We start from the raw sequence: 13,565 nt of genomic DNA on the forward strand, positions 1-13,565 counted from the left end.
AACCCGATAGAAAACCCCTGATTATTCATTAGTGTTTTTTGTCTCATCGATCTTTCCACGCAAGAAAAAACTTTTGCTAATGTGCCCCGAGAACAATCTGACCAGTATTGAATGGTGTGAAAACAAGAAACTTCCCTCCTACCATAAGCCAGTTACAGCGAGTGTGACAGGGGCGAGCAAAGAGCAAAGCGCTTTATTTAACTGAGGCACTGGAGGGGGGCCCGGGGTTCGTCAGGGGTAGCGGGACGGGGCGGAAGCGAGCGAGCCGAGGGGGTTTGACCACCATGTAGCCGCTGCACCTGTTTGGCCTTGCAGCCAAGCGAAAGTGTCCTGGAGCGTATGTGTGAGGAGTGTGGGATTCGTTGGAGCTGACACGGAACTCCCAGCTATGCCCGCTGAGTCACTGAAATTAAGACTAATTTAGAAAGGTGTCTGGTGAACACTACCAAACCCCATAACACCACCTCCTCTACAGCTCTTCACCTCATACAGCCACTCAAACCCACGCACACACTTTACTTCATGCCTTTATGCAAGGCTGCCTTAGAAAGAACAATAAACAGACCCAGACAAAAAAATATAGAAATGGAAGAAATTTCTGCTCCCAAGTAGTAAAAAAAAAAATCAATGTTTTGTCAAAAAATACAATTAAAAAAAATACAATAACAGCCAGTACAAAACAGAGGTATGATCAAGCCTAAAAAAAATCCACTTCACACCTGACCCAGGCGACCAATTACCTTGATTTGCAAGACCAGGCCAAACCCCAAATTTCCTATTTCATTTGTGAGGACTTTGGAGGAGGAGAGGTGATTTATGATAACAAATGAAAGACTGTATTTTGCAACAAAAACTATGTTAAACAAGACTGTATAAACATTTCCATATTTTATATATCTGTGTCTGCAGAGGTTACATCAACCGACAATTTTCCTTCATTGACGTTTTTTTTTAAAAACTGACGGAGACATTTAAAGGCCGTCTGTCATTTTGAGGGTTGAAATTTGTGCCACTACCACAGCAGCAGTATATCCTTAAAGTCCTATCGTGTAATATTTGACCACTATATGGCACAATGTTGTCCGATACGAGCGAGGGCCAGCGATACACGGCAAAGCTTGGGAGCAGGATGCCAGAAGAACATGATGCCGATCCAAGAAGGTAAAAAAGAAAATAATTTTTCAACCTATAAGTTTTTATAAAAATTAACATTGGTACTATAGTATTCAAATCAATGTTTTGTATTTTTTTTTACTGGAAGAAAGATTTTTTGTACCACTAGGAGGCACGTAATATTATACACTGTTCCTTTAAGAATCTAGCGCAACACTTCAAACGAGAGAGAGGAAGAGAGACAAAGTAGAACAATGACAGGTGGATAATACTTTTTTTTAAACGAGAAAGAAGTCCAACCCGACCTGAACGTAATGATCGACATTTTAGACCCGACCCGAATTTTGGATCATGTCGGGCTCGGGCTTAAGATCTTCCCTCTAGTAGAGTATACTAGTACAAGTTCAGTGGACCCCTCACAACAAAATATTTTGCATGTCAAAACCAAACTTTGCGATGTTACATGCGTTGCATATGTAGAGTTACTTCTCTAAGATGCCCGTCTGCTATTGATTGACGTAATATATAATCCTAGTCTGCTATTGGTTTGCATCATGGCATCACGAAAACACCACTATACTTTTATACAAAGAATCAGATCAAATTGATTTGTAAACCACGGCGGCGCAGTGGTTAGCGCTTGTGCGGCACAGTTCATGTCATGCGAACCTGTCGTGGGTTCAAATCCAGCTCCAGACTTCCTGTGCGGAGTTTGTATGTTCTCCCCGTGCTTGCGTGGGTTTCCTCCGGGCACTCCGGTTTCCTCCCACGTTCCAAAAACACGCATTTCAGGTGAATTGGCCGGTCCAAATTGTCCCTAGGTGTGAATGAGCGAATGAGTTGTCTGTCCCTGTGTGCCCTGCGATTGGCTGGCAACCAGTTCAGGGTGTCCCCTGCCCACTGCCCGGAGATGGCTGGGATGGGCTCCAGCCCCCCCGCGACCCTAATGAGGATAAGCGGTACGGCTGATGAGATGAGATGAGATTTGTAAACCACTTTTTAGGCAATAAATTGCCACTCAGAGTACTGTGTAAAAACATTCCATGTACAATAATACAATTAAATCCCTTCCTTTAACACACACAATGGTTAAAATATCATTAAAAAAAACTAAAAAACAGTAATAAAATTACAATATGATTGTGGTAGGGCACAGACTAACCATGTGAGGATATCGACCAGAGGCAAATTTCCACAAGAAGGCATTTGTATTGTTACCATGGCTAAGTTGCATTGCTTTAACAAAGCGACAATCAAGACAATTATTAAGAATAAGGCGACAATTAAAGGAAAGAAATGTTCTAAGGAAATCTCCCCCTGCATCCACCGGCTATTCCCCTCAACCAACTCAAGTCACGTCACAACAAGGGTAAATACAATTTCATTTTTCTTTGCATGTAAATTTATTCATGTTGCTAATTAATCATATACACGGAATTACACATGAGTAGTTACATCACACGGTGGCAACAATACTACCTCGTAAAACCTTTAGTCATAAATCTTTAGGCATTCACACTATACAAACGATTTTAAGGAATACAGGAAAATGACAAAGTCCAGTAATCTTATTCATTTCATTTTTGCCACATGTGATGCATTCGAAAACCCAGTAGCTAAAAAGAAATATGACACACAGATCAGAAATTGCATGACCTATTTACTGAACGAACAAGTTTTTTTTTTAACCATGGCTGTATGAAAGTCCTAACACTAATTAACTATTTATGGAAAGCCACACTGGGGAATTCCAAAGTTCTGTTAATGGTTTATTTTATTTTAACACCTGTCCTGACCTTTTACTTTAATTGTGGCTGTTGAACAGGCCTTTATCTACAACACAACATCAAATTATTCTGCATGCCCCAAAATTTCCAACTTTACAGTGTTTGCAGCATATGGCGGGTTACATCTCTAAGATGCCTGTCTACTGTTGGTCTGCGTCATATAAAAGGCTTGTCCGGTATTAGGTTTGCGTCACGCCATCATTAAAAAAAAGTCTGAACTACCTCCCACAATGCTTTTCCCTTCATTCAATTTAGAATTTTGTTTGCTGTGATAAGACTTTGAAAATCACCATTACAACAAGGGCTGCAATGACAAACAGATACAATCAAATTAAATTGTTTGTTAAATGTTTTGGCAACTAATTAGATCATCAATTTGTTGTACCATGTGATTTATGAGCCACTAAGTACTTTAAATCAATGCAAATAAGAGTGCACACAATTTGGTTGTGACACAGAGTTGTAGTGCCACTTTGGTCCGGCAGGGGGCAGCAAGATCGTTTTTATACATGTTATCTTAGTTTTTTGTTTCGTCTTATTTACCATTGGTACAGTACTTTAATCCAGGAATGTCAAACTCATTTTAGCTGCGGGCCACACGCTAGAAAGAAATTTCACGGGGGCCGGACTAGTATAGTCAAGGGAAAAGGAGAACGAAAGAGAGAGAGAAAAATAGAGGGAGCACAATAAAGAGAGAAGGGGAGAAAAGGGGAAAGAGAAAAAGAAACGGAAAGGGGGGGAGAAAAAGAAACAAGGGAAATGAAATTTTTAAAAAAGAGAGAAATGGGGGGACGGAGAAAGAGAGGAGGAAAGAGAGAAAGTAAAAGGGAGAAAGAGGGAGAGAGAAGTAGAGAGCACACAATAAAGAGAGAGGACACAAGAGAGGGAAAGGGAGAAAAAAATGGTAAGAGAAAGACAGAGATGAAGCAAGAGAAAGGAAGAAGCGGAAAAAGGAGAGGAACAAAGTGAGAAAGAGAGAGGGGGGAATAGAGAAAGAGCGCACATGAGAAAAAGGAGAGTGAGGAAAAGAGAACAAGTGGGAAAAAAGAAAAGAATAATAAGAGGGAGAAAAAGAATAAATGGAGAAAGTGAGAGAGAAACGAAAAGAGTACGTGATAAGAAAGAAAGAGTAAGCGATAGAGAGAGAGCAAGTGAGAAACACAGAATAAGGAGAAAGAAAGAGAGGGAGAGGAAGAAAAATACAGATCCAGTTGCTTTGCATCATTACAATTGGAATGAAAGTTTTCAACATGAAATAAAGTAAACAATTTAAGGGAACAGAAAGAGCTGCAGAAGCACGAAGAAAAAAATATGTGAAAATAAGTAAATAAAATAAAAATAATAATATTAAAGACATAGTTAACACAACACAAGGGGCAGACTCTTAAGCATATTAAAAAAAAAATTATATTGACTATATTTATCATTTTCAAAAATTTAAACAAAAAGGCAAATTTGTTGGCAACATTTTAAAAAGCGGGTTTACAGTTTTGATATTGTTTTCGTGGATAGAACAAATTGCTACACATAAAATGAAATGTATTGCTATTTCTTTTTTATTATGTATAAATCCAATTATAATGTTTTTGGAGTAGGTGGTAGGAAAAGAGTATCATACATATTTGCAGGTGTATACAGACGCTGCCCTAACTTATAAACGAGTTTCGGACGATTGTTCATAAGTTGAATTTGATCATAAGTTGTTTCATTGCTATATTTTGTATGTTTAAGGTTTATACAAGTATGGTTAAGGCTTGTATAAGTAGCCTGTACTGTTTTGTGCTAAAAAAAATAAACATTTCATAAAATAATATGCTCTATAAAGACAAATAAAGTGCAGTTTAACTTCCTCCTCCATGGTAGAAAGTGGCTGAGAAAAAGCGATCCAACCATTTTCTCAACCGCATCAAGCTTTATTATTCCACTTTCATTTCAAATGAAAAGGCTCGCCTGTTCTTTACAGATTACACCAACCATATTGAATGGATGCACAAGATATTAAACGATAAAAATGTCAAAGTTCTTAGCGCGCTGGAGATACAGTGTAGAATGTTTACACACGAACTCGGAAGAGGAAGCAAATTTCTTCTTCGGGGTGGATGCTGGGTGAACTCTCACAGCGCCACACGCCGGTAGCGGCGGAAAGAAGCACTACAGTAATGTTCTGTACTCGGAAAAAGCTGCACACAATACAAAATCTAACTTACAGCAATGTCCGCATATTTTTCGACATTCCGAAAAAATGTTCGTATCTACCATTTTTCGAAAGTTAAATGGTTGTAAGTAGGGGAGCGTCTGTATTATATGTCTTTTTTGTTTATTGTCAAATTTATCGACAAACACTTTGCTTTTTTTATTGTGTTATATTATTAAATATTCTTTATATTTCTATTTTTCTATCTGTCCACTACACTAATATTTGAAACAAGAGGAGGAAATTAAAAATGTCTTTAAGTCATCCGATTCATTAATTAATCGAAGAAGTAATCAACCGATTCAACGATTATAAAAACAATCGTTAGTTGCAGCCCTAAATACAATCATGTATTATTTGTACTGTATTTTTTGCGATGTGTCCCAAGACTTGCAATGTCATAGAACAGGAAGCAAAAACACAATAACCATGGAAACAAAGCTTGTGTTTATGAAGAAATACGAAGAATGCACACGCATAGTTACCCTCGCTATCGAGTATGGACCTAACCAATTGACATTCAGGACTGTTTTTAACCATCTTGTTTCTTTTTTTTTTTCTTTTTTCGTGACACAACGCATGTCAGTGTACATTATTTGGACGTGGACTTAAAGTGTGAATACGAGTCATATAGAAATATTGTTTGACTTCCAACCTCTCAAAGTGTTCAGTAGCATCAGACAATCCATGCACAAAGTTTTTCATTTATATATTTACTTTTCGTTGCCCTCCCTTTGATTGATAATACAAAGAAATGTACAAAATATGTACCTGCATACCACGAAGGTGAAGACTAAGGAGCTGATTACGGTAACAAAGTCTTCGGAGGGCATAACAATCCTTGTGGGTGGAAGTTTTAAATTAAGTATCCCCTCTGACCCTCCAATGTTATCTCCTCCCACCCTCTGCATCCACCCGCTACTACATTTGACCAGTCACATCACACTAAAAACAAATAAGATTTAATTTGTCCTTTATGTATTTAAAATGTTTACTAATCACATGTATCTTTATTTCACATAAGTAGCACTTACTATGCACTGTGCTGTTTTGTTATTTTTAATGTTTTATCCGGATGACTAGGGTTCAGAGTGGATTAGCTATTTACCAAAGGTTTCAATCATCGCAATTTCTCTTTGCGTCCCCTCCTCAAAACAGATTAAAGTCATGTCCCGGGGTTTGCTCTACTTTATCTGAGACCCATGCAATTGAGTGCATGAGGTGAACGAGTGTGCAATACTTAAAACATACATTTCAAAACCAGTAATCGATTACTAGGCAGTACTGCACTTAGGTGTGTGTCAACAATTGAAACTGGAGCATCTGGTCTCGGCAAACTGAAGAAATAGCACCTCCTCATGAGCTTCCCATCCCAAGGAACCTGAGAAGGTTCGGCTCGGATCCACCTGAGAACCTCAAAACGCACCAGACCAACACAAACCGATTTCAATTAGTTGTTAATGAGATTTTTAATGCACATGCGCAAATGAGGTCGCCATGTCAAATCTTGCCTTTATTGTTACTCTCCATCTCGGGACGAAGGTTCGACGAAGCCCTCGAGGGCGAACAAAAGAATTCTCCATCACGGAGCGAGCTGAGTGGAAAGCTTGTTATTCGTCTTAAAAATTGTAAGACAAGGGGGATGGCGGCCTGTTTGGGTTCGGTTCGGTTCTTCTACGCCGAACTGACACGGACGCTTGTTGTGTTGTCCTCCGCCTCCGGACATTATCGCACAGAGCCCGGTAGGCACTCGCAGTGATTCATGCGCGTCATTTCTCACCGCGGTTCTGACTAAGCCCCTCCCGGGTTTTTCTCTATTTTTTTAGCATTCCCTTCTTTTCCGTTTCTTACCGAGTCGACGCTTCCCAGCACGGCGGCGGTGAGGGCTTGCTGTGCCGGGCTAGGAGGCTGCTCTCCGCTGGCTCCCTCCGACGCCATCTTCCTACTGTGGCGGTGCTCTGGCTGCCGGAGAGCGGCGGCAAACTGGGGCTCATCCGCCGCCGTTCGTTAACTAGTTCACCGCCGGACGAGAGTCATCCACACGCCCGGGGCGACATGAATACAACGTGGACGAAGGACAGAGAAACGGTCGGTAAGGTTGGTGAGAGGGGAGAAAAGAATGAGATCGGGGAGAGGGAGGTAGAGGCGGACCAATGAGTCGGGAGAGGGAGACGGGAGAGGCGTGTAATGGAAGGGGGCGGGCACGGAACCGGTAGTCGGACAAATCCAGATGTAAGAGGAGTCGCGAGCCCCATGGTGACTGACAACAACATTTGTCGAAAATATCAACATCGTTACCATTCTCTTGCTCTTCTGTAGTCCTACTTGTGTTTAGTCAGACGAGTATATTAAAGAAAGAAAGAAAGAAAGAAAGAAAGAAAGAACGAGGAAAAGAAAAGAAAGAGATAGAGAGAGCACAATAAAGAGAGAAAGGGAGAAAAGGTAAAAGAGAAAAACAAAGAAATGGAGAGGGGGAAAAAGAAAGAAGGAAAATGAGATTAAATGAAGAGGTAGAACAAGGCCCCCCTCGGATGGGTCTGGCCTTGATGCGGCGAGGGGGCTTGCGTGTTCCAGTGACCCTGGAGAGCGATACCGTCGGGAGCTTGCTCCTGGTAGGGTCACCCATGGCGGGCCGGTCTCCGGGGTAGGTTCCAGACAAACAAAGACCCCAGCGTGTCGGTACGCTGTGAGGTGGCAGCCCCACCAACCGACTATCCTGCGGAGGGCTAACAACTCACCCAGGAGAAACACACTTTGTTACGAAACTGACCAGAGAAAGAAGCCGGACTGACCAACACGGTAACGGACCCCAGCCTGCCCCCGACCAACGAGTACGGATCGATCTTCGTCATAAGACCTGTGTCGCCACCTGGAATGTCCAGACACTCCTTCGCCCCGGAGCTGCCACCCTGCTGTCCCGAGAGCTCTGTCGCTATAACATCACCATGGCAGGGCTCTGTGAAGTACGATGGCAAGGCAATGGTGAAACAACAGCTGGCAACCATTGCTACATCTGGAGTGGCCCCGAGAGTCGGACCGGCCTTTACGGTGTGGCTCTTGCCATTCCAAAAGCCCTCCGGAGGTCCCTCATCAGCTGGACACCAATAAGCGACAGACTACTGTCTGCTCGATTCCTCCACCATCACGGCAAGATGACAGTGATCGTCGCCTACGCCCCCACCGATGTCGCTGATGAGGATGCGAAGGACGCGTTCTTTGACCAACTCCACCAGGCTGTCAACCAAGCCCCACCACACGACGTCACCATCATCCTCACTGATGCCAACGCCACTCTATCCAGCAATGATCGGTCCCCCGGCTCACCTGTCGGCACCACCTTCGTTGACAGCACAACAAACGACAATGGCAACCGCCTCCTCCTCCTCTGCCACCAAAACAACCTTTGTGTTGCTGACACCTGGTTTCCCCGGAAATGCATCCATCACTGGACGTGGTACAGCCCAGATGGCAGAACCAGGAAGGCATTGGACCACATCCTGATATCACGACGCTGGAAGTCGTTTGTAACCAACTGCCGGGTGTTCAGAGGAGCACAGCTTGGCAACACAGACCATCGTCTGCTGGTGGCCCAGCTCAAGCTAAAGCTCCGAGCCAACCAGCACAAGACTCTGCCTCGCCCCGACTCCTCCCGACTCAGCGACCCCAACATCGCCAGAGACTTCAGTTGCTCCATCCGCCGCTCTCTTGATACCCTGGCTCCTGACAAGCTGACAGACTGGGCGGCCTTCAAGGAAAGTGTCCTCCAGTCTGCTCACAATGTCCTCGGACGCCCGCGATCCTCCCCGAGAAAGCCCTGGATATCAGAGAGGACACTAAACATCATAGACCAGCGGCGTGAGGCCCGACTCCGAGGCGACCTCACAGAGTATCGGAGACTGAATCGCCTGCGCAATGTGGCCATTGCTGAAGATAGGGAGAGGTTTTGGCAGGCAGAAGCCCAACAGCTTGAGTCCGCGGCCAACAACAACAACATGAGCCGCGTATTCAGTCTACTACGCCAAGCCCGTAGCGGCCCACACATAAAGACAGCCCTGGTAAAGGACTCAGACGGCAACCTCATCATGACAGAAGCCAACTGCCTCGAGCGCTGGAAGGAGCACTTTAGCCTCCTCTTGCAGCACAGCACCATCCCGGCTGATCCCACCCTCCTAGGGGCTGCGAGCACAGCACCTCCTAACGACACCTGCTGCACAGACCCTGTAACACCCGAGGAAGTGAGAGCTGCTCTGAAGAAGCTGAACACCAAGAAAGCCCCCGGCATCTGTGCCATTACCGGCGAGATGCTCAAGGCCGGCGGTGATGGCATGGTGGAGTGGCTAACCCGCCTATTCAACCAGGTGTGGGAATCGGAGCAGCTGCCCACCGACTGGACCAGAGGAGTCATCTTGCCCTTCTGGAAATGCAAGGGCGACAGGCTTGTCTGTGGAAACCACAGGGGCATAACCTTACTCTCCATCCCGGGCAAGGTCTTTACCAGGATCTTGCTCAGCCGTGCCCTTCCAGCAATCAGAAGCTGCCGCCGTCCCCAGCAGGCTGGCTTTATGCCCAACCGCTCCACAACGGACCACATCTCTGCCGTCCGTTTGCTGATAGAAAAGACCCGTGAATTCCGTAAAGATCGCCATCTATATATCGGATTCATTGATCTGAAGGCCGCCTTTGACACCGTCTGCCACTCTTCACTGTGGAACATCCTCCAAGCTCTCAGAGCACCACCCAAGATCATAGCCCTGTTCAAGCTGCTCTACAGCAACACAGAGAGCTGTGTCCGTATCAACGGCATTGACTCCGACTGGTTTGCTATCTCCAGCGGCGTTCGCCAAGGCTGTGTGGCTGCTCCCGACCTTTTTAATTGCATCATCGACCATCTGATGTTCAGGGTTAGTGAGCGCATCCCCGGAGTGTCTTTCGGCAACTACCACCTGACTGACCTGGAGTATGCTGACGACACCATCATTCTCAGCACTTCCTACACCCAGCTGAGAGACGCTCTGGGCATTTACAGCGAAGAGGCAGCGCGGCTTGGCCTGCAAGTGAGTTGGACGAAAACCAAGTTCATGTATGTCGGTGATGGACCAGATCCACCTCCCATCCAAATTGGTAGCGACATCGTAGAGCCTGTCAAGAGCTTTGTATATCTGGGGTCCATGGTGACAGACAATGGGGACCTAAAACCAGAGATTCTCCGCAGAAGAGCCCTGGCAGCATCTGCTCTGCAGTCTCTCTGGAAACCACTCTGGCGGCACCAGACCATCGCACGCAAGACGAAGCTCCGCATTTACAACCTCGCCGTACTCCCTATCCTGCTTTATGGCTCAGAAACATGGCCCCTGAACGACACCCTGGCCACAAGAATCGATGGTTTTGATAGCAGGGCTCTCAGAACCATCGAGAACATCAGGTGGCCCCAGCGAGTCTCCAATAAAGAGCTCAGAGCCCGCACGTGCCAGCCCCAAGCATCTTCCTTGGTCGCACAACGCCGCACCCGCTGGTTTGGCCATGTCCTTCGTCTACCACCAGACCATCCGACACGAGCCATTCTCCAGTTTGACCCAAAGGCCGCAGGCTGGAGACGACCACGAGGGAAACCCCGCACTCGATGGCTCGACGTCGTTGCGGTCGACCTCCAACAACACGGAGTTGCCGTAGAGGATGCAGAACAGCTGGCACAAGACCGCCAGCATTGGAAAAACCTGGTTCATCTGGTCGGCTCAACGCACAGGGACGGGACCCCCCGACCTTCGCTGGAGCAATAAGTAAGTAAGTAAGTAAGAACAAGGGAGACAGAGAAGGAAAAAGAGAAATAAAAGGGGCAGAAAGTGTAGTCCTGCTTGTGTTTAGTCAGACTAGTATATTAGAGGGAAAAGGAGAAAGAAAAAAAGAAAGAAAGAAAGAAAGCGATAAATAGAGCTAGCACAATAAAGAGAAAGGGAGAAAAATATAGAAGAGAAAAAAAGAGATGGAAAGAGAGGGAGAAATAGAAAGAAGGAAAATGAGATTAAAAGAAGAGATCGGAGGGAGACAGATAAAGAGAGAAGGAAAAAGAAGTTAAAAGGGGGACAGAAAGAGAGCGATAGAGAAGTAGAGAGCACACAATAAAGAGAGAGTATACAAGAGAGGGAAAGCGAAAAAATGATAAGAGAAATAGAGGAATAAAAAAGAGAAAGAAAAGGGCAGAAAAAGAAGAAAAAAGAGAGAGGGGGAATAGAGAAAGAGTGCGCATGAGAAAGAGAAAAGGTGAGTGAGGAAAAGATATGAAAGTGAAAAAAAGAAAGAATGAAAGAGACAGAAAAAAAAGAAAAAATATAGAAAGTGAGAGAGAGGGTGAAAAAGAAAGACAGACAGACACAGACAGACAATTTGACAATATTGATGCAGATAGTGCACACTGCAGACTGATAGTATTATACATAAAACTACCTTTTGCAACAGATTTTGAGGTTCATATCTGGTGAGCAGAAAATAACACAGGGCTCGTACAGGTGCTTGGAATCTTTGAAGTTTAATGTTGTTTTCTCAAGGTTTGAAGAGTGCTTGAATATTGGATGAACTGTTTGTAAACGCTTGAAATTGTTGCTTTCTTCCTCCACATTCTGACTCGATAAACCGTGCATTGAATGGAAAAAAAGTTAAGCAGTTCTGCTTAAAAATGATGGCAACGCTTCTCTCATTGCAAACAATGCATAGCTCTTCGCTTAGACGTTGTAAACAGATTTATTGTAATAATTGTACAGGAGAAATTGGAAAATTGGCCTTGAGTGGCCTTAATAAGTCCTTAAATTCGGCCATGAAAAAGGTGCACGAATCCTGAAAATAACAACTTATCCTGTTCTTACTTTGTTGTTACTATGGTATTACTATGTTATTAGAAGTAGAATTGAATATAATCAGTCAACCACAAAATATTTTACTAGAAAATCACAATGACCCAGCACTTGTGAGCTATTTTCAAAACAGGTTTGTGGGCACTTCAGATGTAGGGGCGGCAGTAGCTCAGGAGGTAGAGCGCCCGTCTTGGGATCAAGGGATCCCAGTTCGAATCCCGGCTCCTCCGTGTTACATGTCGAAGTGTCCTTGGGTAAGACACTGAACCCCTAATACCCCCAATAAGCAGGTTAGCGCCTTACATGGCTGCAAGGCCGCTGTTGGAAATGTGGAGCACATTGTAAAGCACTTTGGGAAGTCATTGACTTGAAAAGCGCTATATAAATGCAGATCATACTTAGAAGACACCCTTGTGCCCGCAGGCACCACGTTGGAGACCACTGGCCATCCCCAATCAAGGATCAGGAGCATCATAAGTAACGATACCTTAAAAAAGGCTGTATTTGTCAACAATACTTATCCCCGTTATTCGTACTCACCCATCCTTAAATTAGACTACCTAAAATTCAAAATATCTTAAAACTCTAAAATTCAGAACAAGTCTGACGGTGGGTGTCATCTAGTCGTAATTTAACAATTAGCAACTAGAACTTAGAGGGATCAAGAAATTCCATCAATTTGTTGGGATTTAACGATGTATTGACATTTTTTGCAGAGAGAATGGAATATATACTGTTTTTAAAATTTGGTATCAAACTTCCCTCATAAGTTTGTACAATGATTAGTACCATGGTAATTCAAAATGGTTCAATATATAGGTATCACTATTTTCTTCTGGTTACAGATTAAACCAGAGACTGCGTGCAGTCCAGATTTGAAATAATGTCCTCTTTTGATGCAAATTTCATTCTTTCATCCATTATTTGAATACATTGAAAAATGAATAAGATCAATTAAATTTTGAAATAATAGGTAGTTGCAGCAAGTGTAGTAAGGTCATTTTACTATGTATTTTCTATTGTTGTGTAGGAACATGAAACGTAATGGAGTATTTATAGATGGACATGGATATATCGTATACGTCAACATCTTATGTTTTCTTTTGCAGTGCAGTTATCCATCCATCCATACATCCATTATCTGCACCGCTTATCCTCAGTCGGGTCACGGGGGTGCTGGAGCCCATCCCAGCTACTTTGGGCAGTGGGCAAGAGATAACATGAACTGGTCACAGGGCAGATAGAGACAGATGACTCACTCGCTCATTTAAACCCAGGGACAATTTAAACCAGCCAATTAACCTGACATGCACTTTTTTTTCAATATGAGAGGAAACCCGAGTGCCCGGAGGAAACCCACGCAAGCACGGGGAGAACATGCAAATTCTGCACAGGAATGCTGGTAGCTAGATTGGACCCATAACCTCAGAGCTGTGCCGAGGACGTGCTAACCACTCAGCTGCCGTGCCTCCCCAGTGCAGTTATGTACTGCAATATTCTAAATAATGCAATACACTTCAGCAGAGAGCATTATTTATGTAGTTTTGCATAGTACAGGTTATAAGATACTGTACTCCACCTCTGTAATGTGTAGTAAGTCGTTTTCGATGTCGTAGCGTATTACAC

General features: G+C 44.0%; 1 protein-coding gene and 1 long non-coding RNA gene across 3 annotated transcripts in view; one reads left to right on the plus strand and one right to left on the minus strand.

The window, feature by feature from the left end:
* The window catches only part of cttnbp2 (cortactin binding protein 2), a 75,371-nt gene extending 68,133 nt beyond the window's left edge, over positions 1-7,238 (minus strand). The window contains exon 1 of the mRNA XM_088340415.1: positions 6,946-7,238. Coding sequence (XP_088196541.1) covers positions 6,946-7,032 — 87 coding nt within the window. The 5' untranslated portion in view covers positions 7,033-7,238. The remainder of the gene's footprint in view (positions 1-6,945) is intronic.
* Positions 6,591-12,710, plus strand: LOC148362836 (uncharacterized). Of its 2 annotated transcripts, none has more exons than XR_015850903.1 (3): positions 6,591-6,836; positions 6,921-7,186; positions 12,363-12,710. It is a non-coding gene; the product is annotated as an uncharacterized LOC148362836 (long non-coding RNA). The 2 variants fall into 2 exon arrangements; XR_015850904.1 differs by having other exon boundaries at positions 6,921-7,182.
* The last annotated feature ends 855 nt before the right edge of the window (positions 12,711-13,565 follow it).

This window comes from Urocampus carinirostris, chromosome 7, assembly GCF_059441175.1.
Source record: "Urocampus carinirostris isolate Australia breed hairy pipefish chromosome 7, RoL_Ucar_1.0, whole genome shotgun sequence".
In the NCBI taxonomy this organism is placed as follows: domain Eukaryota; kingdom Metazoa; phylum Chordata; class Actinopteri; order Syngnathiformes; family Syngnathidae; genus Urocampus; species Urocampus carinirostris.